Source organism: Microcaecilia unicolor, chromosome 3 (assembly GCF_901765095.1).
Source record: "Microcaecilia unicolor chromosome 3, aMicUni1.1, whole genome shotgun sequence".
Classification (NCBI taxonomy): domain Eukaryota; kingdom Metazoa; phylum Chordata; class Amphibia; order Gymnophiona; family Siphonopidae; genus Microcaecilia; species Microcaecilia unicolor.
The window spans coordinates 3851387-3879128 of record NC_044033.1 but is presented as its reverse complement, the minus strand read 5'-3'; the positions used below and the strand labels follow the sequence as shown (position 1 = coordinate 3879128).

General features: G+C 46.0%; 1 protein-coding gene across 1 annotated transcript in view; it reads left to right on the top strand.

The window, feature by feature from the left end:
* Window positions 1-27742, top strand: part of ENAH (ENAH actin regulator) — a 273492-nt gene that overhangs the window by 173211 nt on the left and 72539 nt on the right. Inside the window, exons 6-7 of the mRNA XM_030195712.1 lie at window positions 17623-17927; window positions 27228-27370. Coding sequence (XP_030051572.1) covers window positions 17623-17927; window positions 27228-27370 — 448 coding nt within the window. The remainder of the gene's footprint in view (window positions 1-17622; window positions 17928-27227; window positions 27371-27742) is intronic.

Here is a 27742-nt window from a genome sequence, read left to right as displayed (position 1 = left end):
TCTGCCTGGGGGTGGCTCCTGGCTTGCCAGTTGTTAGCCGGGGTATTAGAGGCTATAGCAGCTTCACTTTGAAGGCACATAGGTTAGCCCTTTTCCTGCCTTACCCATGCCCCCTTGGATGTGGACATATTAGCTTGCTTTTCCCTGTCCTTTCCCACTCAGTGGATGCAAGCACATTGGTTCGCCTTTCCCTGCCTTTCCCACTCATCTGAGCCTCCGGAGTTCTTATTACCTCTGCTTTCCTCACAGCGTTTAAAAAAAAAATGGAACAGAGGTTTACCTTTGATTCTTAAATGGGACCAGAGCTGTGATACTCGGTCCGGTGAGGTAAGAGTGTTTTCTAACTCCTCCGGGGTGGGCCCGCAATCGGGGCATTTTTGGCGCGAAACCGCCATTTTGAATTTTCCCGCCATTTTCGGCGATGGCTGCAGAGAATGTAAAGCACTGTTCCCGGTGTGGCAAGCGCAAATCAGCAGCGGGGCTCTGTAAATCGTGCTGTACAGGTGTAAGAGCTGGCCCGAGCATGGCGAGCAATGATTCTTCCCGCTCAGAACTGGCAGCGGACGCCATTTTGAATTCTCTGCATGGCGCGGCCTCCGTAGAGACGAAGAGCCCTGAGCCCGGGGGGGGGGGGGGGGGACCTCAAATTGAGGCTATTCAGGGAGCGGCTAGCCCTGGACGGGATCTGGGTACCCAGGGTGAGTTTTTCTCCCCTGATTTTGTGTTGTTATTGCACAAAGCATGAATGCTGAAAAGAGCTCTCCCTCAAGGGTTGCCTGAGGCCCCTTCTATTGTTGTCGTCCCCCCCCCCCCCCCCCCCCCCCCCCCCGGTGAATTCTGGCCTGTGACTGCCCACTGAGGCTATTTTCCCTGATAATTGGCATAAAAAAAAGCGTAGAAGGACTAATTCCCCTTCAGATTGTGGTGCACCTCCTCCCCCCCCCCCCCCCCCCCCCCCACCGTGGTCCGGCTGTGAGGATTCGGAGAGTTCTGGCAGGCCTTCGTGGTCTGAGGAGCCAGAGTCAGGTGCAGAATTACCACAGGATCTGGATGATTCCTCCGCGGTGAGGATTTTCCACCGTGATGAGCTGCCAGCGCTTATTTCAGATGCCCTACAGGTCCTTTCTATTGAAGAGCCTGACAGTGGCACGGCCTCCTCTGTGAATCCTAGGATGGCTAGTACCAAAAAGCCTGCTCGAGCCTTTCCTTTGCATGACTCCATCCAAGAGCTTATTTCCGCTCAGTGGGCTGACCCCGAGGGACCTTTGAAAGTTTCCAGGGCTATGGGGCAATTATACCCTCTGCATGAGGAGCATTTGGCTCGCTTTACAAGGCCTAAAGTAGATGCCCTAGTCACAGCGGTGACAAAGAGAACTACCCTCCATGTGGAAGGAGGAGTTGCCCTGAAGGATATACAAGACCGTAGGCTGGAAGCAGCACTTAAACGGTCCTTTGAAATTGCAGGTCTTCCTGTTCGGGCGTCTGCATGCAGTTGTTATGCTGCTAGAGCCTGCCTGGCGTGGTTGCAACAGGCAGTGGAACAGCCCGGAGATGGAGCAGAGCCCTTCTCGGATGTGGCTCCGCGGCTGGAGTCGGCCTTGTCCTTTTTGGCTGATGCCCTTTATGATATTGTCAGAGCTTCGGCTAAACAAATGGCAGTAGCAGTGGCGGCTCGCCGTCTTATTTGGCTACGACATTGGGCAGCGGACATGGCCTCTAAGCAAAGGTTGGTGAAGTTGCCCTTTCAAGGCCTTCTATTTGGTGAGGAGTTGGAAAAAAAATTGTTAAAGGCCTGAGAGATCCTAAACCCCAGCGCTTGCCCGAAGATAGGCCGAGGCCTTCCTCCAAGGGCCAGGCGGTCCACTTCTCTTATAGACCTCGCTTCCGTGAAGCTAGAAGGTACTGCCCGGGGCGTTCTGCTGGGTTCACTTCTCGTGCCCGTTTTTCAGCAGAGGAACTCCTTTCGCTCGGACAAGCGTTCCGCAGCCACCGGCTCTAGGCCTGGAGTTCAGGGGCGACCCTCTCAATGATGGTGCGCCGGCCCCCTCCTCGCTTCCTGTCATCGGAGGACATCTTTCCCTCTTTGCCGAGGAGTGGGCCAATATTTCCTCAGATCAGTGGGTTCTGGACCTGATCAGAGATGGCTACAGAATAGAATTCAACGCCCCAATAAGAGACGTGTTTGTGGAGTCCCGATGCGGTTCTTCCACCAAACGGGCGGCGGTAGAGGAGACTTTGCAAGGTCTGATTCAGTTAGGGGCCGTGTCCCCGGTACCTCCTGCCGTACACGGCTACGGCCGATACTCCATCTACTTTGTGGTGCCGCAAAAAAGTGGGTCTTTTCGCCCTATTCTGGACTTAAAACAAACAAGCCCCTGAGAGTGTGGCATTTCCACATGTAAACCCTACGCTCCGTCATTGATGCGGTACAGGCAGGAGAGTTTCTCACGTCTCTAGACCTGAAAGAAGCTTACTTGCACATACCAATTTGGCCCCCGCACCAGAAGTTTCTGAGGTTTGCGGTGTTGGGAAAACATTTCCAGTTCGGGGCCTTGCCTTTTGGCCTCACCACAGCTCCCCGAACCTTTTCGAAGGTAATGGTGGTAGTAGCTGCTTTGCTCAGGCGAGAAGGTATCAGGGTTCACCCGTACCTAGACGACTGGCTCATCAGAGCAGACTCTGTAACAGAGAGCTATCAAGCTATAGCCAGAGTGGTCTCAGTACTTCAATATCTAGGCTGGGTCGTCAATATGGCCAAAAGTCACCTGACCCCCTCGCAATATCTAGAATATTTGGGGGCCAGGTTCGACGCAGACTCGGGCTATGTATACCTACCCGAGCTAAGGTGGTGCAAGCTTCAGAATCAGGTCCGTCTGCTCCTGAGGATGCCCCGCCCGCAAGCTTGGGACATTGTCCAGCTGCTTGGATTGATGACAGCCACGTTGGAAGTGGTGCCCTGGGCGAGAGCGCACCTGAGACCTCTACAGTATTTCCTACTTCAAAGATGGTTTCCAGTTTCTCAGGATTATCAATGCAGACTTTCTTGGCTCCCTGCGGCCCGACTCAGCATGGAGTGGTGGCTCTCAGACAGCATGCTGCGGCGAGGAATGCCTTTGGCGCTCCCCGATTGGTGTCTAGTAGTGACAGATGCCAGCCTGAAGGGCTGGGGCGCACATTGTAAGGGGAAACATGCCCAGGGTCTATGGACACCCGAGAAGTCGGAGTGGTCCATTAACCGCCTAGAGTTGAAAGCGGTGTTTCAGGCGCTTCTGGCCTTTCAAGTGACCCTGGAAGGATTGGCTGTCAAAGTGATGTCGGACAACACGACAGCAGTGGCCTACATAAATCGACAAGGCGGCACTCAGTGCAGAGCACTGGCCGCGCAGGCCGAACAGATTTGCCACTGGGCCGAGCTGCATCTTCAGTTTCTGTCGGCAGCTCACATTGCAGGTCAGAGCAACGTGCAAGCCGATTATCTAAGCAGGCATCAAATCGATCCAGCAGAATGGGAACTAGCAGACAAAGTATTCCTACAAATATGTGCCAAATGGGGCAAGCCCGTGATGGATCTTATGGCGACAAGTTCAAATGCCAAACTCCCGTGCTTCTTCAGCAGACTGAGAGATCCTCGCTCGGCAGGGTTGGATGCCTTGACTCAGCCCTGGCCTCTGGGCCTACTATATGTGTTCCCTCCATGGCCCTTGATAGGGCGCGTGCTCCTGTGGATTCGGCTGCACCCAGGAGAAGTGGTCCTCATGGCCCGGATTGGCCCAGGAGGCCTTGGTATGCGGACCTCCGACAGATGCTAGTGGAGGCTCCCCTTCCTTTACCTCTGGTACCGAACCTGTTGTCGCAGGGCCCGGTAGCCATGGAGGACGCCTGCCGCTTTGGTCTTATGGCATGGCGATTGAGAGGGCGCAATTGAGGGACAAAGGCTATTCAAACACAGTCATTTCCACTTTTCTGCAGGCCCGCAAGCATTCCACTTTCGTGGCTTATGCCAGGATTTGGCGCCAGTTTGAGTCTTGGTGTGCTTCAAAAGCGATCACACCCATGCGGGCTCCTGTCTCGCCGATTCTGGACTTTTTGCAGGATGGTGTACAAATAGGCTTGGCCTATAATTCGCTGCGGGTGCAAGTGGCAGCGTTGGCCTCCCTTCGTGGTAAGGTTGAAGGCGTGTCTTTAGTTGCTCATCCAGATGTGGCATGGTTTCTTGGTGGGGTGCTTCGGCTCTGGCCTTGCATGCGAGCACCCTGTCCAGCTTGGAACCTGGGGCTAGTTTTGAAGGCCCTGCAGGCTTCTCGTTTTGAGCTGCTTCAGTGAGCATCAGAGAGAGATTTTTTTTTTTTTGGTTACATTTGTACCCCGCGCTTTCCCACTCATGGCAGGCTCAATGCGGCTTACATGGGGCAATGGAGGGTTAAGTGACTTGCCCAGAGTCACAAGGAGTGCCTGAAGTGGGAATCGAACTCAGTTCCTCAGTTCCCCAGGACCAAAGTCCACCACCCTAACCACTAGGCCACTCCTCCTTTGACACTAAAGGCCGTTTTTCTTGTGCCCATTACTTCGGCGAGACAGGTATCAGAGCTCCAGGCGCTGTCCTGTAGATACCCATTTCTGCAATTCTTAGAGTCCGGGGTCACGGTTCGGACTGTGCCTTCCTTCATGCCTAAGGTGGTTTCAGCGTTTCACCTAAACCAGCCTATTTTCTTGCCCTCCTTTGATAAGGAGGAGTTTCCAGAATCTTTTGGGCAGTTGCATCTGTTGGATGTGCACAGGACTCTGCTGCAGTATCTGCAAGTTACTATCTCTTTCAGGATCTATGATCATCTGTTTTGCTATCAGGTCCTCGCAAAGGGTCTCCAGCGTCTAAAGCCACTATTGCCCGCTGGCTCAAAGAAACTATCTTTTCAGCTTATCTGCTTGCCGGCCGGTCTCCGCCTGTAGCCTTTAAGGCGCATTCTACCAGAGCGATTTCTTCCTCTTGGGCTGAAACTGGAGCACTCTCTCGTCAAGAGATATGCAGTGCAGCAACATGGGCTTCTAAGCTCTCTTTTGCCCGACATTACAGGCTGGATGTGGCTGCTAGGAGGGATGCGCGTTTTGGAGCACAAGTGCTAGCGCGTGGTGTGACCTTTTCCCACCCTATATAGGGATTGCTTTGTTACATCCCATACGTAATGGCTTCATCTGCTTGATGAAAAGGAAGGGAAAATTAGGTTCTTACCTTGGTAATTTTCTTTCCTTTAATCATAGCAGATGAAGCCATGACCCCTCCCTGTATGATTGTCTGTATGCTGTGAATCTGTTTCAGGTTCTGTTGTTTCCTTAAGTTCCTTCCTTGGGAGAAAGTTGGAAAACAGTCTTCAGGATTCATGTTCACTTATAGGAGGATGAGTCCATTCCCTCCAGTTTATGTTTTGGAGGATGAGTTTATTCCCTCCAGGAGGTTGCGTGTATCCCCTCCAGTTATACAATAAGGAGGACGCATTTATTCCCTCCAGGAGGATGTGTTCATTCCCTCCTTTTGAGTTCATGCCCTTGTTAAGGGGCCATCGTTCGCTGTGAGGAAAGTTCATGTTATTCCCATTGCGGTTTGCCATACTGCTTTGGAAGCTTCAAATACTGAAGAGGCAGTGGAGCTGGCTGGCCATGAGGCACTGTGAAAAGTTGAGTGCTCTCTATCTCCCCCTGCTGGTTGATGTACACAACCCATACATAATGGCTTCATCTGCTATGACTAAAGGAAAGAAAATTACCAAGGTAAGAACCTAATTTTCCCTTAGCTTGTGTGTTGAAACTCCAGATCCGCCACCTACATGAGCCATGTTTCGCAGGGTATTAAGCATTTCAGGATGCATTTCTAAAAAATAAAAATTATAATAACTTCCATGCTCATCTCAGTCATTAATACCTGAGATCATAATATAACATACCTCTTCGCCACATGCCAGCAATGTAACAAAGTGTTAAATTACAAAGAGCAGAGGTGGATTTATATTTTAAATTCAGTTTGCACGGGGAGGGGGGGGCTTAATAGGGAATTAGATTGGATCTCCAGTCAGGTCAGCTTCATATACGTAGTTAAGGGGAGGAGCTGATGTCACCATTTTGTGAATTGAATAGATACTGGCTGGCATGTAGCGAAGAGGTCTGTTATATTATGATCAGGTGTTAATAGTTGAGATGAGCATAGCAGTTATTTTTATTTTTTAGATCCATACCGTTTATACTCCTGCAGCTAGGAGCTCACATTCAAAATAAGATTTTGAGTTTGCACAAGTCCAGAGTTTAATGTACGTACAGGTACTATGACCTGCTTAGCAGTGGGTCTTTCCTTCTGTTTTGATAGCTGTCATTTTACTTGATAGTTCTATAGATATACTGAATACTATGGGTCAAATATATTTAGCAATAGTTTTTAAAACCAAATTGTTTACATGTGTGTTTGAAATGCACTACAGTTTAAGATGGTGTTATTAGTCCAAAGGAAATTGATTAACAAGAGGGAATTATTTCCAACACCTGTGTGTGCGTGTCTCTTGAATGTGCATTTTTGTGTTTGTGTATATTCACGTTTGTGACTAGAAGAGAAGATGGGCAGAGTATTTTGAAAGGATAAATTCCTTAACAGATTTGCTTGTGTATCAGTGTTTGCATGCTACTCTTCCTAGGAAATGGTGTTGGCCATTTTTGGAGGCAATTTGTCTGATACCTAGTCTTTGGCACATTTTTCAGCTTGGTGTGTGATCTTGTTTTTCCCCCTATGCCAAATTTGTGGCTATTAAAGTTTGAGTTATTTTGTGCTTCTGCCCCCTCCCCCCTTCATCGGTCTATGGACTTCTCCTTTAAGAAGCCGTCCAAATCTTTTCAAAACTCTGCTAAGCTAACCGCCTTTACCACATTTTCTGGCAACGAATTCCAGAGTTGAATTACACGTTGAGTGAAGAAAACATTTCTCTAATTTGTTTTAAATTTACTACTTTGTAGCTTCATCGCATGCCCCCTAGTCCTAGTATTTTTGGAAAGTGTAAACAGACGCTTCACGTCTACCCGTTCCACTCCACTCCATGCTCGACAGAGTTTACAATCTAGTCAAGACAGACAAACAGGACAAATAAGGGCTAAGGGAATTACTTAAGGTGGGAATGATAAAACAGACATGGGTACTGAACAAGTGCATAGGGGTTAGGAGTTAAAAGCAGCCTGATAAAGGTGGGCTTTTAGCCTAGATTTTGGATATGGCCAGAGAGGAAGCTTGCCATACTGACTCAGGAAGTCTATTCCAGGCATATGGTGCAGCAAGATAAAAGGAGCAGAGTCTAGAGTTGGCAGTGGAGAAGGGTACAGATAAGAGAGATTTACCCAACGAATGGAGTTCCAGGTGAGGAGTGTAGGGACAGATAAGAGTGGAGAGGTACTGAGGAGCTACAGAATGAAGACACTTATAAGTCAGTAAGAACATAAGAATAGCTATACTGGGTCAGACAAATTGTCCATCTAGCTCAGTATCCTGCTTCCAGCAGTGACCAGTCCAGGTCACAAGTACCTGGAAGAAATCCAGTTAGTAGCACCATTCCATGCTGCCAGTCCCAAGGCAAGTAGTGGTGTTTCAACAGGAGACTATGGACTTTTCGTCCAGGAACTTGTCCAAACATTTTTTAAACCCAGATACACTAACCACTGTTACCACATCCTCCGACAATGAGTTCCAGAGCTTAATTATTCTTTGAGGGAAAAAATATTTCCGCATGCAGTTTGAACTGTGTGTGGGAATGGATAGGGAGCCAGTGAAGTGACTTGAGGAGAGGACTAATATGATCATAGCTACACTGGTGGAATACAAGTCATGCAGCAGAATTTTGAACAGATTGAAGGGGAGAGAGATGGCTTAGTGGGAGACCTGTGAGAAGTAAGTTGCATTAGTCTCTAAGTGTGAGGTGATATCATTTACTATATAATTGTAAGCACGTTGAGCTCAAGCTTGTCACAAATAATTAAGTGTGGATAAGGGTTTTGGAAGTGTGCTCAGAAAAGAGAGGATGAATTTTGGTGATACAGAGAGCGACAGGAAGTGTGTTGGATATATGCAGAGAGAAAAGAGTCAGATGGCCCCAAGGTTAAGATCTAATGACAGGATGGATGAGTCTGTTAACTACAGGAATAGAGAATGGGGGGAAGAGGAGAGGTGGGTTAGGGGGGGAGATAAGCTCATTCCATAGGACCAGAAAGAATAAAGTGTTAAACATAATTTGCCATGAGCTGTAACTGAAAACGCAGGAAAGCAAATCTTTAATACACTAAATGTACACATTCCAGTTCCTAATTGACTGCCATATAATCGTCAGTATGTATATAGGCAAGGCTTTGCAGTTGGATCATTATTCATATGCTTTAACATTTTGTTTCACAGAATGTGTTTTGATTCTAATAATCATATCACCAAAGTGTAGTTTCACTTTAATTCAAATCTTTAAAAAAAAAAATCTGCTGTTAATTTAAAATGTTTTCTTAGTTATCTGAGTGACTCTGGATGAAAAGCTGTGTGTTCATATGGAGGTTGGTATGGTAAATATCAATGATTCTCTTCTGCTACAGATTAGTTACTCAAGAAAAAAGATGGCTTTTTAATATTTTGCCTATTTCCCTATCTCTTTGTGTATATTTTACTGTTTGTACCAAAAATCATTCTGTGGTTTGTTTACTTATGTCCACTCTTCATGTTTTTGTGCAAACGGTGATAAGTGTGTAGATGTGTCCATGTCGCACCTACATAGAGACTGAGAGGATGAGCTTAGCATGATGTGACAAAATAGAAGTCATTGTTAAGGTCCCTTAAGCTTTACCATTCCACCAGAAATGACAGATTAGAACTAAAGTATCTACAAAATAGAGTATTACTGTTTTATATGTTGCTTCATATTTAAAAGAATGTATTTTTGTCCATTCACCCCCTCCCATTCTGTATGTTCAAGGAGTTATTTTTGGAGGGGGAGGAAGCAAACTTTGGTAGGGTCTTCACATTGAAAATTATTATTATAATTCATGCAGTTGAGGCTAGAATAGTGACTTATGGTGTTAAATAGTAGTAGTAGAATAGGAAATAATCTGGTCTGACAATTCAGTAAGTGTCCAGAAGCACGTTCTCAGAACATGTGGTTTTTAGTATGTAAACTTACAAAATGGCAAGAAGATATTGTATGATTGGTCATATCCAAGAACAGTTTTTGATAGTGTTATATATCTAAAGAATTTCCTAACAGTGTTTTCATTTGTTCCTAATCCTCTGGTACTAACTATAGTCTTTATTTATACATTTTGTTTGAATGCTGGTTTTGTTGCTTTATTAGATCCCTTTTTTCTCTCTCCTTTTTTGTCCTGCTTCTGTTGCTACTTTCCATCTTCTGTCCAGCTCCATCTTTCAACAACTCATTGTATAGCACTTCACTTCCGGATTACTCCAGCTGTCAACTTCCTCCAGCACCTCCTCCATCTTATGCTAAAGTCATTTCAACTCCAGTATCTTCCCGTTATACAGATTCCACTCCTAATTATGCCACAGTGACCTCTACACCTATTAATTCAACTCCTCCAACACCTCCACTTAGACACTCAGCATCACGTTTTGCTACATCTTTAGGTTCGGCCTTCCACCCTGTACTTCCCCATTATGCGACAGTACCTCGTGCTATAAGCAAAACATCTCGACCTTCTTCTCCAGTAAATGTTGCCCCTCCAACTGCTCCTCCACCTCCACCTACAAAACCCATCACTTGGTCAGCACCTAGCTTTGCACCCCTTCCTCCATCTCCTCCTGTAATGATTAGCAGCCCTCCAGGTAAAGCTACAGGCCCAAGACCTCTCCTCCCAGTTTCTGCATCTAGTCAGTTGTCTCTAATGACCCTATCATCTGCTGCACCTAATGGACTTCCTGATAATATAGCTTATTCAGTTCCTTCACCTGTTGTCTCTGCCCCACCACCACCACCTCCTCCTCCATTACCACCATTTCCACCTTTCCAAATCTCTGCATCTCAGTGCACATCCATTTCCCCAAATGCTTCCCTTCCCTCAACTCCCTCATCCCAGCCCAGCCTTCTCCCATCTCCCTCTGCAGCTTCCCCTGCTTCTGTTGAGAACTCTCTAAACTCTGTGCTGGGAGATTCCTCAGCTTCTGAGCCAATCTTGCAGGCAGCCTTTCAGCCGACCGAAACTCCAAGCCAGCAGGGTAAGGCCTTCTGTTACTGCTACTAATGAACTAACCATGGAATGCGCTCAAAAATAAACATTGATAATTTGATTTGTTGCTTGAAGATAACTCTTGGAAGTTGCTGTAAAATTAAAACTGCAGAAATACTGTACATTTATAAACATTTTGTAAGTGTCATACTAAGTTATATGGGATCTACTTGGAATGCTTGTCAAAGGTGTTATGTTTGCTTGTTTGGGACTTGGATTAGAAATGGTTGGGAGCTGTTGGTCTGTCATGCTTTTCAGTTTAAATATGCACATGTATTCATTATCTTTAACAGGAAGCTTGTCTACTAAATAGATTACTGATTGTAGAATATGTTCTTAGAATACAAAACGAACCACGTTCTTACTAGTTGTATATGAACTGAATTATTTATGATGCATGCAGTATTTATACATGTGTAGAATTTTTGCCACACAAGAAATCCACCCATTGATATATCCCACCCATTGATTTGTAGGATGCATGATGACATACTTATTTAAACCATTGTGTAACATTAATATTAAGGTCGGACATATTTTCCTATGCACAAATTCAATTCTGAACCAATTTGTACAGTTCCAAATAGGAGCTAGCAAGTTCTCGATTCAGGTTAATAGTAAATATAACTTGTAGGCGAAATGTGTTTCTCTAATTTGAAGAAAGACAGCTTCAACAGAGGTGCATATATATGGGTCTTGTGATCTGCATCATATACACATGAAACATCCAAAGAGCTTTCCAGAAGAATCTGAAAATCTGTATGGTGGGTCCCTCATGATGATGGGCCAATTTACATGCTGTCCTCATAGGAGCATTACAGTCTTGGAAGTTGTCAGTATTCTGTGTCTCTTCCGTGCCTTGCCCCTCCCCCCCCCCCCCCCCCCCCCCCCCAGCATGGCATATTAAAAAGTATATATATTTACAACAAAGTATTAAATAAAAAAGACATGCTGGGTAGCTGAAAGCAGGAGTCTTGGAGGAGTGGAGGTACATCCATTTGAAGGAAGCTTGCTGGCACAAGGAGAGTCCTTGTTGGGTTGCTCTGGTCAGCAGGAGCATGGGGACATGCCTGATCAGGGGAAGTGATATGGTGATTGTGGCACTCAACAAACCAGCACTATGGCCACATAATTTTGTCCCACCTGCTATGGAGATGTAGTGGTACAGGGTGGCAAATTTGAGCACAGCTAGAGCCCAAGGAAAGCAGTGGCTCTAGTAGCAATATCAGGGGCAGTTTTCTCACCAGTGGGAATCACGCTCATATTGTATTTGGGCCAGGACTCTTGCATGGGCAGAGTGGTTCTCATTGGTAAAGGCACCAGACTTGCCCATGAAGGGAGCTAGACAGTGTGCCTTAGCTTGTCCTTCCCTTCCGAGGCAGCAGTTGGCATAGGAGATTACAGACTGCTTTCAGAGAGCCTTGCCCTCTTTCCAAGTGTTGGGACAGCCAGAATGTCAGGTACAGACCTCCCTGGCATTGGAGGGGGTGGGCAGGGAGCCAAAAGACCCAGGGGGTCTAATGGGTTGCAAATGGACGTTCAGACTCCCATTCCGATTGCAGTCCTACTGGACGACTCTCCTAGGGTAAAGAAGAACAGCAAATAATCTCCTCTGGAGAGCCTTTTTCTTGAGGAAGGGATAAAGCCCCTGGGCAGTTTGTTCAGGAGGATAAGGCCTCTCCCTTAAGTACTTGTAAAGGAACTCTCTCTCTTCTAAAGGTTCATGTGGTCAAACCCATCCCACCAGGGGAAGAAGAGAAGGGATTCCATTCAAAGTTCTTGTGCCCAAAAAGATTTTTTTTTTTTTTTTTTTTGGGGGGGGGGGGGGGGGGGATTTCTTCCCTTCCTAGACCTAATGACCCTGAACAAATATCTAGTCAAAAGTTCTTGATGGTCTCCCTGGGCACTCTTCTTCCCATGATTCAGAAAAACGATTGGCTATGCTCTCTGGATTTAAAGGATTCTTATTCTCGCATCCAAATACGTCACAGGAAATATCTCAGATTTCAAGTGGGGAAACACAACAGTTTCACAGTCTACAGTTTGGCATCTCGTCTGCTCCCAGAGTGTTTACAATGCTTTGCTACAGTAGCAGCGTTGCTCTGCAAACTGGGAATGCGTGTTTCCCTGCCTAGATGATTGTGCTCGTTACCAGCCCATCAAAGGAAGGTGTTCAAGAATCAATGTGAAGAGCTATTCAGGTGTTAGATCTAATAGGGTTTGTTAACTACCTCAAGCCCCATCTTCTCCTAGTACTACAATTGGAGCACATAAGAGCCCTGCTAGTCACGGTTCAGGCTCAAGTCTACCTGCTTCAGGTCGAGCGGATGCCTTCATCGGCATCGCCATTCAGGTTCAGCACAACCAGCAGGTCATAGCTCAGCAGATGTTGAGGTGGTGGGCCACGTGGCCTCCCAAGTGCATGTCACACCCATGGCTTGCCTTCACTTGTAGGGCACCCAGTGGACTCTAGCTTCCCAATAATGTTAGGCCATGGGGAACCTAGTTGTCATCTCAGTTATTTGAACCAAGTTGACTTTGGGCCTTCCATACCAAATTTCTCCTCAGAAGAGTCTGACCACAGATATATCCAATCTGGGATTGGAGGGGGGGGGCTCATGTAGATAGACTTCACACCCTGGGGCACTGGTCTGCTCAGGAGAACCAGCTTCATATCCATCTTCTAGAGCTCAAGGTGATTTGGAATGCTCTAAAGGGGTTCAGAGAGTGGCTATTGAGCCAAATTGTTCTCATTCAATCAGTCAGGTTGCCATGTATTATCTCAACAAGCAGGGGGGTATAGGCTCCTACCCCTTGTGTCAGAAAGCAGTCGGGATGGACTTCCAGCCATGGCATAATAGTCAGAGCCACATCCTTGGTGGGAAAAGATAAGTCTGGCAGACAGGCTGAGCTCTATGATGCAACCGCACAAGTGGTCTCTCGGTATGGGTGTTACTCCAAGATCCTCAGACTGGGACTGCCATTCATCTCACCAACAGTCCCTCAGTACTGCTTCAGACTTAGATCACATGGCAGGCTAGCAGCAGATGCCTTATCTGTCGATTGGGGGGAGGGCCTTCTGTATGCTTATTCTCCAATCCCCTTAATAGGGAAGATTCCGATGAAACTCAAGCAGGATCAAGGGAACTATGATCCTCATCATGCCTTATTAGCCAAGGCAGATCTGGAGTTGTCCTCTGAAGAACCTTGGAGACTGGGAGTGTTCTTCAACCCTCATCACACAAAACAAGGGGTCTCTTCTGCATTCCAACATCCCGTCCATGGCCCTCACAGCTTGAATGTTAAGACGGTACAGTTTGCATCCCTTCAGCTGCATGTGTGTCTCCAGAATCCTGCTGGCTTCCAGGAAAGATTCCACCAAGAGGTGCTATACTTTAAAAGTAGGAGGTTTGCCATCTAGTGTGAGGGCTGGGCCCTAGATCCTCTTTCTTGTCCCTTACAAAAACTGCTTGAGTACCTTCTCCATCTCTGAGTCTGGCTTAAAAACCAACACTGTAAAGGTTCATCTCTGTGCATTTGGCGCATACCATCCCATCTCTGAACAGCCTCTAGTTGTTTGTTTCATTAGAGGTTTATTGATACAGGCCCCATAAAACCTCCGATTGTGTCATGAGACCTCAATGTCATCCTTACCCAGCTGATGAAAGGTCCATTTTGAGCCACTTAATTCATGTCATCTGAAGTACTTGACCTGGAAAGTCTTATATTTGGTGGTGATCACTTCAGCTCACAGTCAGTGAGTTTCAGTCCCTAGTAGCATATCCACCTTACACAAAGTTTCATCATAACAGAATAGTTCTCCGCATATATCCTATGTTTCTTACTAATGTAGTGTTGGAGTTCCATCTTAACCAGTTGGCTGTTCTACCAGCATTTTTCCCCCAAACCTCATGCCCATCTTGGCGAAAGTACACTGCACACTTTGCAAGAGAGCCTTGTTCTGTCTGAAGCAGATTAAAGACCACAGACAGTCCACCCAACTTTTTTTCTTTTGATGTGAACAGGATTGGGGCAGCCATCAGTAAACACACTTTGTCCAATTGGCTAGTGGACTTCATCATCAGTTATGCCCAGGCTGGACTGATTTGAGGCCAAGTTAAACTACTAATGACAGAGCCATGGCTGCATCGGTAGCCCACTTGAGATTAGCCGCTATTGAAGGGATTTGCAAGGCTGCAACCTGGTTTTTAGTCAACACATTCATATGTTGCTGCTGCCTCAAGTGGAATACCTGATGCAACAGCTAGTTTGGTCAGCCAGTTTTACAGAATTTGGTTGGAGTCTAGAATCCAACTCCACCCTCCCAGACTGCACCTTCACAACGGGCCTATTTTTGTTATTGATATTGCCTTTGCAGATCCCTGATAAGATGTAAGAAGACTCTTCCTTCCTTTCCTCGGCGAAAATGAAGTTGCTCACCTGTAGCAGGTATTCTCCTAGGACAGCAGGACAAGTATTTTTATACCAGCCTTCCACCTCCCCTATGAGTTGTACTCTTATCCTTTTTTTAACCCATTAGTGCTCAACGTTCCCATATGGGATTTTATTATGTGAACATTGGGCACTAATGGGTTAACCAACTGCGGGTCCCACACTATTTGGGCAGGCAGACACTTGCAAATGACAGTTTTTTAGAATTTACAGAATGCGGAGCATTGTCGCACCAGTGCTCCTTTCAGTGACATCACCCACATGTGAGAATAGTTGTCGCCCTATCCTTGGAGAGCTCCCGTTACAGCTGAGTAACTTTGCATTAGTGCTCTTTAGACATGCATGATGCAGATCACATGACCTATATGTGAATTACCTAGTATTTTCAAAGAACAAATTTTACGTATAGAGATTAGTATATAGAATTAGTATAAATAAAATCACCTATGGATCTCCCTATATGTACACACTGCCTATTTGTCTCTCGTGTGTGTATCCTATTGGGGATTAGCTCTAGACCTCTGGGCCCTCATGTAAGACTAGTTTTCAGTGTATTAAAGTAACATAAATTAAAATATATGTCAGATGTCTACAGATATAATTCAGGCATATTCATTAAGGATGTCTTAAAAACATGCCTGAATTTGAGAAGCATTAGAGCTAAGAATAAGAACATAAGAACATAAGAATAGCCATACTGGGTCACACCAGCCCAGTATCCTGTTTCCAACAGTGACCAAGCCAGCTTACAAGTACCTGGCAAAAACCCAAATCATGGCAACACTCCATACTACAAATCCCAGGGCAAGCAGTTGCTTCCTATGTCTGTCTCAATAGCAGACTATGGACTTTTCCTCCAGGAATTTATCCAAACCTTTTTTAAAACCCAGATATGCTAACCACTGTTACCACATCCTCCAGCGAACTATTCATTGAGTGAAAAAATATTGCCTCCTATTTGTTTTAAAAGTATTTCCATGTAACTTGCTTGAGTATCCCCTAGACTTTATACTGTTGGAATGAGTAAAAAATCAATTTACTTCTACTCGTTCTACACCACTCAGGATTTTGTAGACCTCAATCATATCTCCCCTCATCTGTCTCTTTTCCAAGCCAAAGAGCCCTAACATTTGATGCACTAAGGCACAAAGTGAAATGCTTTCAGCATTTTGAAGTAGATGGGTGTATTTATAATAGCATGACCACCTTACTGTTAAGTGGTTCTTAGGAGCATCCTAGCCATTGTATTTTTCTGGATTTATAAATAAATATGGAAAATTAGGTTTGACATAGGAGCATCCTAGCCATTGTATTTTTCTGGATTTATAAATAAATATGGAAAATTAGGTTTGACATAGGAGCACCCTAGCCAGAAGACAGGTTGGAAAACCACTGGGTACCGGACAATACAGGGGAATTTTTATGTACTCTCTTCCACTTGTAAAGGCTGTTTTGCTCGCTGACAAGTGCTCTTAATAAAATTATGGCCTAATACATGTGCTTAAGTATATACATGCTAGCAAGATGGAGCCTAATTGTGACGTGTGCACGTACATACTTAGAGAGCAGGTGTGCATTTCTGCTCTGAGGCTGATTGAGTTCATGTTTTATAAAGGCACAGAAGTACCTATGTTGACTTTATGAAACGGTCTTTTTCCATCTATTTTATAAAATTACCCTCTTATGTATATCACGGGTGTATTTCATCACTGACCCATGTAATGTGGATTATATTCAACTTTAATTTTAAATCTCGTACTCTGAAGTGCACCTAACTCCTGTATTTATTTTGTTCCTCACTGGTTATCACCAGTGTATTTGAGTAAAAATTGTGCATAAATCAGTCACAAACACAGAACCACACACAGTATCAGTGTCTTTGTTATGACAGCTGAACTGCTACCAATAATGAGCAAAAGTGACAAGAATCCAAAGAAATCAACTAACCATATTCGGAGTACACAGATGAGTCCAAGCATTAGTATTACATGCTTTGCCGATGATTGGAGAGTCAGTGCAACTGGAAATGACCAAACTATCCAAACAGCAGAAAAGCACCATTAAGAAGAATGTGGCACATGTAGCAGTTAGGCCTTCCAGAATAAAAGCAGTAATATCTGATGTATTATATTTCAGTAAAGTAAATAAGTGCTTTGGTTGTGCCCTACATCTGATCCTCCTTCCCCCCCCCCCCCCCCCCCCCCCCCCCCAAAAAAAGAAAATTTGGATTGGCACATTTAGGAATTGATAAAATTGCTTCCTGACATACTTGAAACTGTCAGCAATGAATAATCTTATTGGGTAATTTAACTCTGTGGATTCAGGGATTTTATTTAAAGAAAATTTTTAAAAGAATGTGTAGAACCTGATTGCATATAGACAACTACATTGTTGTCAACATTAGCATTCTGTTAGCAAGTGTTTGTGTTTTTCTTGTCTTATGAACTACTCATTCATCTGGTTGCTCACTAAATTCATCTGTCCCCTTTCCCTAATCTACTTTTATGCTTGTACATTTTTGGTTTATTATAGTAAATAATTGTTAATGAACAAAAATTAGTCAGTGAGTGGGGTTTTAACAAATATCAGTTTCGGGTTAAAACATTTGATAATCTATCACACGTTTAATTTAGAAACAAAAGGCTAATTCAATTGCCATGTCTCTCTCTTGTCTACTCTGACTTCTCCATCCCAGCTTAATCTAAAATCCTAACTTTTTAGCTGCCAGTATTTTTTTTATCATCACGTACCCAGGAGTAAACTTTAGCAAGCAGGGTTATATCTTATGAGAAACAGCACGTACTATACCAATCCATATTTGTGCTAAGGAGTCCAATTTATGAACATGGAATTGCTGGTAACATTTTCTAATGACAGAATTTGAGGCCTAATATCTGTCAATTTTCTCAATTTTTTTTGTTTTTATTTTAGGTATTGTTCAAGGACCCCCATTACCGCCACCTGCTCCTCCTCTTCCCCCTAGTCCAGGACTGTCTCCAGTAACAGTTCCCACACCACCTCCCCCTCCCCCTCCTGTCCAAGCTCCTCCTCCAGCCCCACCACCTCCCCCTCCCCCTCCCCCTCCTGTCCAAGCTCCTCCTCCAGCCCCACCACCTCCACCTGCACCTCCCCTTCCTGCTGCTGGATTTAGTATGAGAGCTATGTCGGAAGAGAATCGCCCATTAACAGGACTAGCAGCTGCGCTTGCTGGAGCCAAACTTAGGAGAGTATCAAGGGTAAATGTAGTAGCTTTTTAAATGTTCTCCGTTTTTATCTTTTCTTTTTTGCTTGATGTTGGTACTTTTTTGTTTGTTTGTTTAAATTGGTCTTAATTTGATGCATTAAAGAAAACCTATGTACCCTTTTCAGTGTTTTCCCATAGCATCTGGGCTGCACTCTCCTTAACAGATGGATATTCTCTTCCTTCCAGCAGAGGGAGGTAGAAAAATGGATCTTTCTCAGTGACGTCAATGGTACAGAGGGGTTCTGCTTAGTAGAAAGCTCCAGTATTTCTGTGTACCTACAGCAGATAATAGGTTGTTCAGTCTGTTGCTCCTGGTCTCCGGCCTAGCTCCAGCAGTGCAGGCCTTTACCTTAGAACTTTGTAGAGCCTAACGGCTGGCTCCCAGGTTCCTGGATCCACAGACCAGACTGGGTTGAGCATGGAGTGCAACTCTGTCCACAATCATCATTTGATAGTAACTGTTGGGTGAGGCTGTAGGACTACCACCACCACTGCTCTTGCACCAGCCTGGTACTCCCCTTGGGCTCCCTTGCAGCTCCAGGCAAGCAAATTGGCTGAATTTGCTTGGTTTTAGCTTTCACCTGTATAGGGAGTTAAGCTAAGAGGAAAAAAACCCACACACTCTGTTTATGTAGCCTTGGAAAACACAGCATATCTGGAGGAGTAAGCAGGGGGATGGCAGGAATGCCGGAGTCCTGGGCTGCGGTTGGATTATGTGGACTAGCAGGGCTTGGCACTCTGGCTGGGCATGCTCACTCGACCAGTACTGTGTGACCTGCAGAAACTGGTAGCTCTGTACAGCTGCTTGCTCCACTCTGGCTGGGCATGCTCACTCGACCAGTACTGTGTGACCTGCAGAAACTGGTAGCTCTGTACAGCTGCTTGCTCCCTGTGCCAGTCTATTTGCAAAGTTGGAGACGGCCCTGGAAGGAGGGTCTGCATACCTTTCGTCTCTTTCCTCAGTCCCTCCAAAGCCCGTTTTGTGGTCCTGTCGAAAATGACCCTCATTGGGAGGATCTGGTGGGGCCCCCAAAGACTTTTTTGCTTCCTTAAGATCTTTCCTCCTTGATGCTGGAGTGGAATAGGAGTCTTATGTCTGGAGTTCCCAGGGGTCCAGTGTTTTGTACTTGTTGGATCCCTTTACCCTACAGGTGGGTGAGCAGGTCCTGGAACTACCCCGAGGTGATGCCATGGTCATGGCGGTGTGGTAAAAAAAAAAAAAAAAAGAATCTGCTGTTCCTAGACAAGGGTGGCTTACTTCTCAAGTAGCTTCACAGAAGGGGAAGTGGAGAGGCAGTTTATATTTGGCCAATTTGCCACTGCTAATTGTCCTGGCTACATAGTACATGTTGCAGCAGCTGCCTGATTCCTCTGTTTCTTGCCTGGAGTCAGGGACTGCCATTTTGCTGGCTCTCTTTATGACCTTTTGTGCCTTCCTCCTGAACCATGAGTGGTGGACAGAAGATGGCCCTGACTTCACCTCTGGGCAGTGTCTCATTATCTGCAAATAGATCTAATGCTTATTCATTGGGGAAATCCTGAAAACCCAACCTGATGAAAGCCAAGGTTGGACACCCTGAAATAGAATAAAAGCCTACCTCAAGGGTCCACAGTGTCAGATGGGGACCCGCTATTCTGTGATCACCTTGGTTTGCGTGATCAAATTCTCCATCTTAATGCTGGCTTCGTCATATTTCCATTAGGGTGGACCTCTAACGCTTTTTCCATTTTTGTTTTGTGTGTGCTGAGACACCTCTCCAGTTTTTGGCGTTGTCTCTTGAACTGATGTCTCCTCCGTACACTTTCTCCCTGGTCTTGGGTGATAACATAGTTGTTGCACCATTCTGTTGTACAGCATTAGATTGGATGTGCTAGCCAGAGCCCGTTTGGACTATGGCAGAGCTGTCATTCAGGGAACCTTGTCATCTGTGCCCTGGGAGTTCTGCTTGGGTACATCCTACTTGTTAAGGATAGTACGGCCCAAACACTATGGAAGGTGAAATTTAATCATACCTATTCTCCGAGGACAAGCAGGCTGCTTGTTCTCACATGTGGGTGACGTCCACGGCAGCCCCTCCGATCAGAGATCTTCACTAGCAACAACGTTTGCTAGCCCTCGAGTGCGCATGCGCGACCGTCTTCCTGCCTGAACGCGAGCATGTTTGCCCATCTTTTTTCCGCAGCTCAGGACGGCTGTTTACGGTCGTTCTGTGCCTCAAGGAGACCCTTCGCACCTTTTTCGCCGCATTCTTCCATTGGGACATGTCTGGAAGGTCATCCGTCGTGTTCTTCTTGTTTTTTTTAAAAAAAAGTATTTTTTCCGCTATTCCCAGTGTTTTTCCCGTAAGTTTCCTTTCGTCATCGGAAGCGGCCTTCTTTCGACCGCCCATACGGGTTTTCCCCTTGTTTTGGTGCCTCTTTTGTCACCATCGCGAATATTGATTTCGCCGGCGTGATTTTTCCGCCCATGTCCTCGAAGCCTGCCAGCGGCTTCAAAAAGTGCACCCAGTGCAGCCGGACGATCTCGCTCACTGATAGGCACATTTCGTGCCTTCAGTGTCTGGGGGCCGGTCATCGTCCCCAAGCCTGCACTTTCTGTCTTTCGCTGAAGAAGAGGACTCAGGCGGCAAGGTTAGCTCAGTGGAGCCTCTTGTTCGGAGCCTCGTCCGGTACTTCGACGCCTGCGGTACCGAGGTCATTGGCGGTATTGATGTCGTCGGAGGGTGCATCGTCATCAGGAGCGCAGGTGAGGGCTGTCCATTCCCCTGCTGGTAGTGGTGAGCCCTCGAGTAGGTCTCCGCCTGTCTCGAGGGCTCCTGCGGTACAGGCCCCCCGAGATCGACCTTTTTCGGACCGGGCCCAGAGGAGGCGTGGGGATTCAATGTCCTCTTCGGTACCAGGAGGTACCGGTGACCTGCTTCATTCGAAGGCAAAGAAGCATCGGCACTGGTTGCCTTCTCGTCGCGGTACCGAGAGCTCCGGGTTGCCGAGGGATTCAGCACCCGCTAAGCGTCGACGCCGGGAGGATCACTCACCCTCCATACAAGAGGTGTCGATGCGCTCTACGGTGGACAGCCCGGTACCGCCTCCACGGCCCAGACAGTTTCTGAGCTTGTCGCCGGTACCGGACCCCTTGCCTTCTTCGACAGCCGCTCTGAACGAGAGCCTCCAAGCCATCCTTCCAGGGATCCTGGAAGAGCTATTACGCCCTTCCGCTCCTGTACCGGGGGTGCTTGCGCCGCCGGTGCTGTTGAGAGAGGCAACGGCTGGCTCCTCACCTGTGGTGAGGTCTCCGGTACCGCTTGCGGTGCCTGCATCGGCGGTCTCCCAGGCTGACTCCCCGACGACTTCGATGGAGGGAGCTTCATCGCCGCCGGTACGGGAGTCTTCCTCTCGACGTACCCACCATGGCCAGGTTTCCATGGAGTCGAGGCGGGCCCGGCTTCGGACTGCAGTTCACGAACTGGTGTCAACATCCTGGAGTCCTCCTGGGTCCCTATGGATCTGCTACTGGGATTCTATCTTCTTGGGAATGTGGGGATTAGAGTGGAGGAGTGGCCTAGTGGTTAGGGTGGTGGACTTTGGTCCTGGGGAACTGAGGAACTAAGTTCGATTCCCACTTCAGGCACAGGCAGCTCCTTGTGACTCTGGGCAAGTCACTTAACCCTCCATTGCCCCAGGTACAAATAAGTACCTGTATACAATATGTAAGCCGCATTGAGCCTGCCATGAGTGGGAAAGCGCGGGGTACAAATGTAACCAAAAAAAAACAACTCAAGATCGAGGCACCATGATTCTGATCGCTCCCTTTTGGCCACATCAGATATGGTTCCCTCTTCTTCTGGAGTTGTCCTCCGAAGAACCGTGGAGATTGGAGTGTTTTCCGACCCTCATTACTCAAAACGAGGGGGCACTTCTGCATCCCGACCTCCGGTCCCTGGCTCTCACGGCCTGGATGTTGAGGGCGTAGATTTTGCCTCCTTGGGTCTCTCTGAGGGTGTCTCCCGTGTCTTGCTTGCTTCCAGGAAAGATTCCACTAAGAAGAGTTATTTTTCTCTGGCGGAGGTTTGCCGTTTGGTGTGACAGCAAGGCCCTAGATCCTCGCTCCTGTCCTACACAGACCCTTCTTGAATACCTTCTGCACCTGTCCGAGTCTGGTCTAAAGACCAACTCTGTAAGAGTTCATCTTAGTGCGATTAGTGCATACCATTACCGTGTGGAAGGTAAGCCGATTTTGGGACAGCCTTTAGTTGTTCGCTTCATGAGAGGTTTGCTTTTGTCAAAGCCCCCTATCAAGCCTCCTACAGTGTCATGAGATCTCAATGTCGTTCTCACCCAGCTGATGAAGCCTCCTTTTGAGCCACTGGATTCCTGCCATCTGAAGTACTTGACCTGGAAGGTCATTTTCTTGATGGCAGTCACTTCAGCTCGCAGAGTCAGTGAGCTTCAAGCCTTGGTAGCTCATGCTCCTTATACTAAATTTCACCATAACAGAGTAGTCCTCCGCACTCACCCTAAGTTCTTGCTGAAGGTGGTGTCAGAGTTCCATCTGAACCAGTCAATTGTCTTGCCAACATTCTTTCCCCATCCTCATACCCACCCTGCTGAACGTCAGCTGCACACATTGGACTGCACGCGAGCATTGGCCTTCTACCTGGAGCGGACAAAGCCCCACAGACAGTCTGCCCAATTGTTTGTCTTTTGATCCCAACAGAAGGGGAGTGGCTGTTGGGAAACGCACCATATCCAGTTGGCTAGCAGATTGCATTGCCTTCACTTACGCCCAGGCTGGGCTGACTCTTGAGGGTCATGTCACGGCTCATAGTGTTAGAGCCATGGCAGCGTCAGTGGCCCACTTGAAGTCAGCCACTATTGAAGAGATTTGCAAGGCTGCGACGTGGTCATCTGTCCACACATTCACATCTCATTACTGCCTTCAGCAGGATACCCAGCGCGACAATCGGATCGGGCAGTTGGTGCTGCAGAATCTGTTCGGGCTTTAGAATCCAACTCCACCCCCATAGGCCCATTTTTATTCTGTTCCAGGCTGCACTCTGTTAGTTGAATAAGTTTAGGTCAATCTCAGTTATGTCCTCGCCGTTGCGAGGCCCAATTGACCAATGTTTATTGTTTTGAGTGAGCCTGGGGGCTAGGGATACCCCACATGTGAGAACAAGCAGCCTGCTTGTCCTCAGAGAAAGCGAAAGCTACATACCTGTAGAAGGTATTCTCCGAGGACAGCAGGCTGATTGTTCTTACCAACTCGCCAGCCTCCCCTTTGGAGTTGTGTCTTCCCTTATCTTTGCTATTTACTGGACTGGCGAACACGCTCGCGTTCGGGCAGGAAGACGGTCGCGCATGCGCACGCGAGGGCTAGCAAACGTTGTTCCTAGTGAAGATCTCCGATCGGAGGGGCTGCCGTGGATGTCACCCACATGTGAGAACAATCAACCTGCTGTCCTCGGAGAATACCTTCTACAGGTATGTAGCTTTCGCTTTAATTTCCTTTCCTTTAGTTGGGCTATACTGTCTTGGACCCACCCTCAGAAGACTGAGGCTGTGGGGCGCTTAGGGTTTTCTCTTTCTCCTTTGCTGTTCCAAACCTAGCAAAAAAGGGGGGGGGGGGGTTCATTGTTTAAAGCTGCAGTGGTTGGGGCATTGGTGTGCTTTCTGGGACCTTTCATTGCTTTGGCAGAGGCATACTGGAGTTATTTCTAAGCATAGTCCTTTTGAACTGGTGATGTCACTGGGAAAGATGAGTTTTTGTACATCCCTCTGCTAGGAGGAAGGGATAACAGCCATTTGTTAAAGATGGTACAACTTGACTAAAGGGGAAAAAAATTAACAGGTATGACTGAATTTCACCTTAGTTCTTCAGGTAATGAAGACAAACACAAACAGAAGAAAAACTCCACTGATAGTGCTTTCCCTCAGTTAAATTTCACTTTATTCACAACCGTAAAGAAGCATTGAAAAGATGAGACAGCGGAGCCGCAAAACTACCCTTAGTACCTTCTGAGGTATCCCTTCCCATCCAGCCACATTGCATTGTCTACCCTTAGTTTAGCTGTCTCCTCATCAACACAGTCTTGTGGTCAGGGGCTACCACATTTGTTTGTCTTCTACTACTAATCATTTCTATAGCGCTACTAGACATACACAGTGCTGCTGTACACATTATAGGCAGGTACTTTCTGATCTTCCGCAACAACCTTTAAGTTCAGACAAACTTGAAAAGATTACAAGCCAGTAAGATATAGCATTACTAACAACAACACATAATCAGCTCTATGCTAGTGAAAGTATTTATTAAAAAGAATTTTCAACTGCTTCCTAAAAACCATATGATCAGGAGTAACTGATCCTGAATGGAAGAAAGTTCCAGACTTGAGCTGCCAAATATGAAAAAGTAGCTGAAAAAATGTGTTTAGAACAAATACCATGCGGTGTAGGAAACTGTAAGAGCAAAAGATTTCTTGATAAGATATTCCTAGACCATGAGATCTTTCATATCCACAGTCTGTTTCTAGGACAAGATTTATGGGAGAGAGGGTAGAGGGGAGGGGGAAAAGGGGTGGGTTGGGGTTTAAAGTTAAAAGATCGGTGATGTATAGTTTGGAGTTGTAACTGTGAACTACATTCTTAACACAGAAGTTTGATATGTTAATTATAAAACTGCCGAATTTGTAATTTATGCCATGTCGCCAATAAAAATGTTAAACCATTAAAAAAAAGTCTGTTTCTAGTGGGCTCACAATGACACTTTTGCACTTTTTTCTGTCACTACCACATAAAGTCTTGGCCCCTCTTTTTCCTGTAGTGGACATATTTTCTTCCATTTGCATCTTTGCTTTTATGACTACTTTACCAGCCTCTTTTCCATATACTGTTATCCATCTTCCTCTTTCAGCAAGCCCTTTGTAATTTATGAAAGAACCTCTTTTTCTCATCCTTTTCAACTACTACTTTTGAGAACCAAAGTGACCTTTTCCTGTTCCTTTTGCTAGAAAAGTGTGTGTTCGTAAAATAGCATCTTCCAGTTTTGCCCACTGCCTTTCCTCTTACTCCAGATGTTTCCATCCTAACAGCTCCTTAAGAGATCCCTCGTTTTCAGTTTTGAATAAACCCTCTCCATGTGTGTCCTTTATATTGAATCACACTATCCAGTGATCAGCAAATGTCAGATCACCCATTAACATAAGACCTCCCCCCCATTCGTAAGTTCTAGGTCTGGTATGGCCCCCATCCCACTTGAGTTCCATTACCAGCTGCTGTAACAGTTACTACATAAGTAATGCCATACTGGGAAAAGACCAAGGGTCCATCGAGCCCAGCATCCTGTCCACGACAGCGGCCAATCCAGGCCAAGGGCACCTGGCAAGCTTCCCAAACGTACAAACATTCTATACATGTTATTCCCGGAATTGTGGATTTTTCCCCAAGTCCATTTAGTAGCGGTTTATGGACCTGTCCTTTAGGAAACCATCTAACCCCTTTTAAAACTCTGTCAAGCTAACCACCTTCACCACGTTCTCCGGCAACGAATTCCAGAGTTTAATTATGCGTTGGGTGAAGAAAAATGTTCTCCTATTTGTTTTAAATGTAGAGAATCCAGGAACTCCCTACTTACAGGCAACACCAATAGGGATATCTGAGTCAACATTCAGCATATTTAAATCACTTGTTAGTAGTACTTCCCCTTTCCTAACCATACTGTGGATGTCTTCAGTTAAATTTGTCCCCTTCTGCCTGTAGAGGCAGCCTGTATGTATTGTCTGCAATCTATCCTAATTAGTCTACTGTATTACCAACATCTTTCCAAAGTTACGCATACACAGAAGAATAAATCCTTCTTGCTGACTTTTAAGATTTACCGTATTTTTCGGACTATAAAACGCACCGGACCATAAGACGCACCTAGGTTTTAGAGGAGGGAAATAGGAAAAAAAATGTTTTCCTTTTTCCCTCCTCTAAAACCTAGGTGCTCTGGTGTGTCTTGTCCGAATCCCTCCCTCCGAGTTCGGGATCGCCCTCCCCCTGGCCCTGTCACTACTTCTCCCTACTCTCGTCATGCGATCTTCCCTGGTGGTCTAGTGACGTCGGGGCAGGAAAGAGCCCCCTCTTTCCTGCCCAGTGCGCTGCTCTCCGTCCTCCTGTATGCTGCCTGACGGTCTCGGCGAAATTCAAAATGGCCGCCGAGAATTGAAGTCTCGGCGGCCATTTTGAATTTCGCCGAGACCGTCAGGCTGCATACAGGAGGACGGAGAGCAGCGCGCTGGGCAGGAAAGAGGGGGCTCTTTCCTGCCCCGACGTCACTAGACCATCAGGGAAGATCGCATGACGTGAGTAGGGAGAAGTGGTGACAGGGCCGGGGGGAGGGCGGTCCCGAACTCGGAGGGCGGGTGGGCGATCCCGAACTCGGAGGGAGGGAGGGAAATCTCTACCTTCGGACTATAAGACGCACCCCCCATTTTCCTCCCAAATCTGGGGGGGGGGAAAAAGTGCGTCTTATAGTCCGAAAAATACGGTAGTTGCTTATATTAATTGGCCCCACTAAACCAGTGTAGCATTGACAAAAGCATTCTCCAATTGGATATTGAAATATAAGATAGATCTGCAATACAAAGTAAAGTTCATCAGGTTAAAAGTATAGCTGCTGCCCTAGTGCTCAATAGTAAAAAGAATTGAAGCATAGAGTTGTATGCTTTATTCTAGGGCAGAAATCAAACATTTTTCTTAAAATACATACAGCAACTCTCAGCTAGGAAGTCCCCACTAGGAAGACAGATTTTCATGTTGCTTATTGATAACGAAGTTGCTTATCTGTAACAGGGTTTTCTGTGAAAGTGAGATAAATCAGCCATACATTCTTTCCCACTTACCTAGTAATTGAAGCTTAGTGCTATAGCAGTGTGAGTAGACTTCTGAGGCAGCAGCTCCGTGAGAACAATCATGCATGCATAGAATAACGTAAGCTTTTTCAGCTTAGAGAACTAATCTCTCATCACCATCAGTTGGTGTGACCCATGAGTGTAGCCAATTTTATCCAGTTTAGGTAAGAAGTAGCACCTGCATTTCACTGTTTTCATAGGGATATTTATTTCATATCTTTTTGTTACTTAGTGATGAATATTCTATATTTGAGGGAAAGTATATATTCATATGAAGGCAGGTATTGTGCACATAAAAAAAATGTAACTGTGATGCCAACTCAGTTATACTTCAGACTTTTTTTTCTTAAGTAATTTTATCCTCTCTAAGGAAATAAATGAACTATAAATTTTGCAATCAGAGTGAAGATTCCTCTATTCAAAGCGGAGGAGGTGCCATAGGAGTAAACACTGTATCTAAACCGGAGACAGGTCGTGGAAATGGACCTCTTGCCATGGGAGGCACAGGATTAATGGAAGAAATGAGTGCTCTACTGGCCAGGAGGTAAGATTAGAAAAACGTGATCCAGTTGCAGTCCCTACAAACAAGCAAAAAAAGCTGGGTTTTTCAAATATTTATATAATTTGTGTTTTACTACTTGCTATACCACCTTTGCTGACGGGCAGTTTAAAGGGGTGTACAATACTCAAAAAAACACAGTCAAAGTAAAGAAAGGAACTACAATGGTAGATAGGAAAGAACAAGAGAAACCTCGCGCACATGACAACATTAACTGACATTACAACAACAGAAGGGAGGGAAGAGAGAATAAGAAACAAGAGGGAAAGCTGCTTCAAACTGCAAAAATTGATACAAGAATGATGATGATGGAAAGGCTTGCTGGAAGAGCCATGTTTTAACCAAAGTGTTGACATT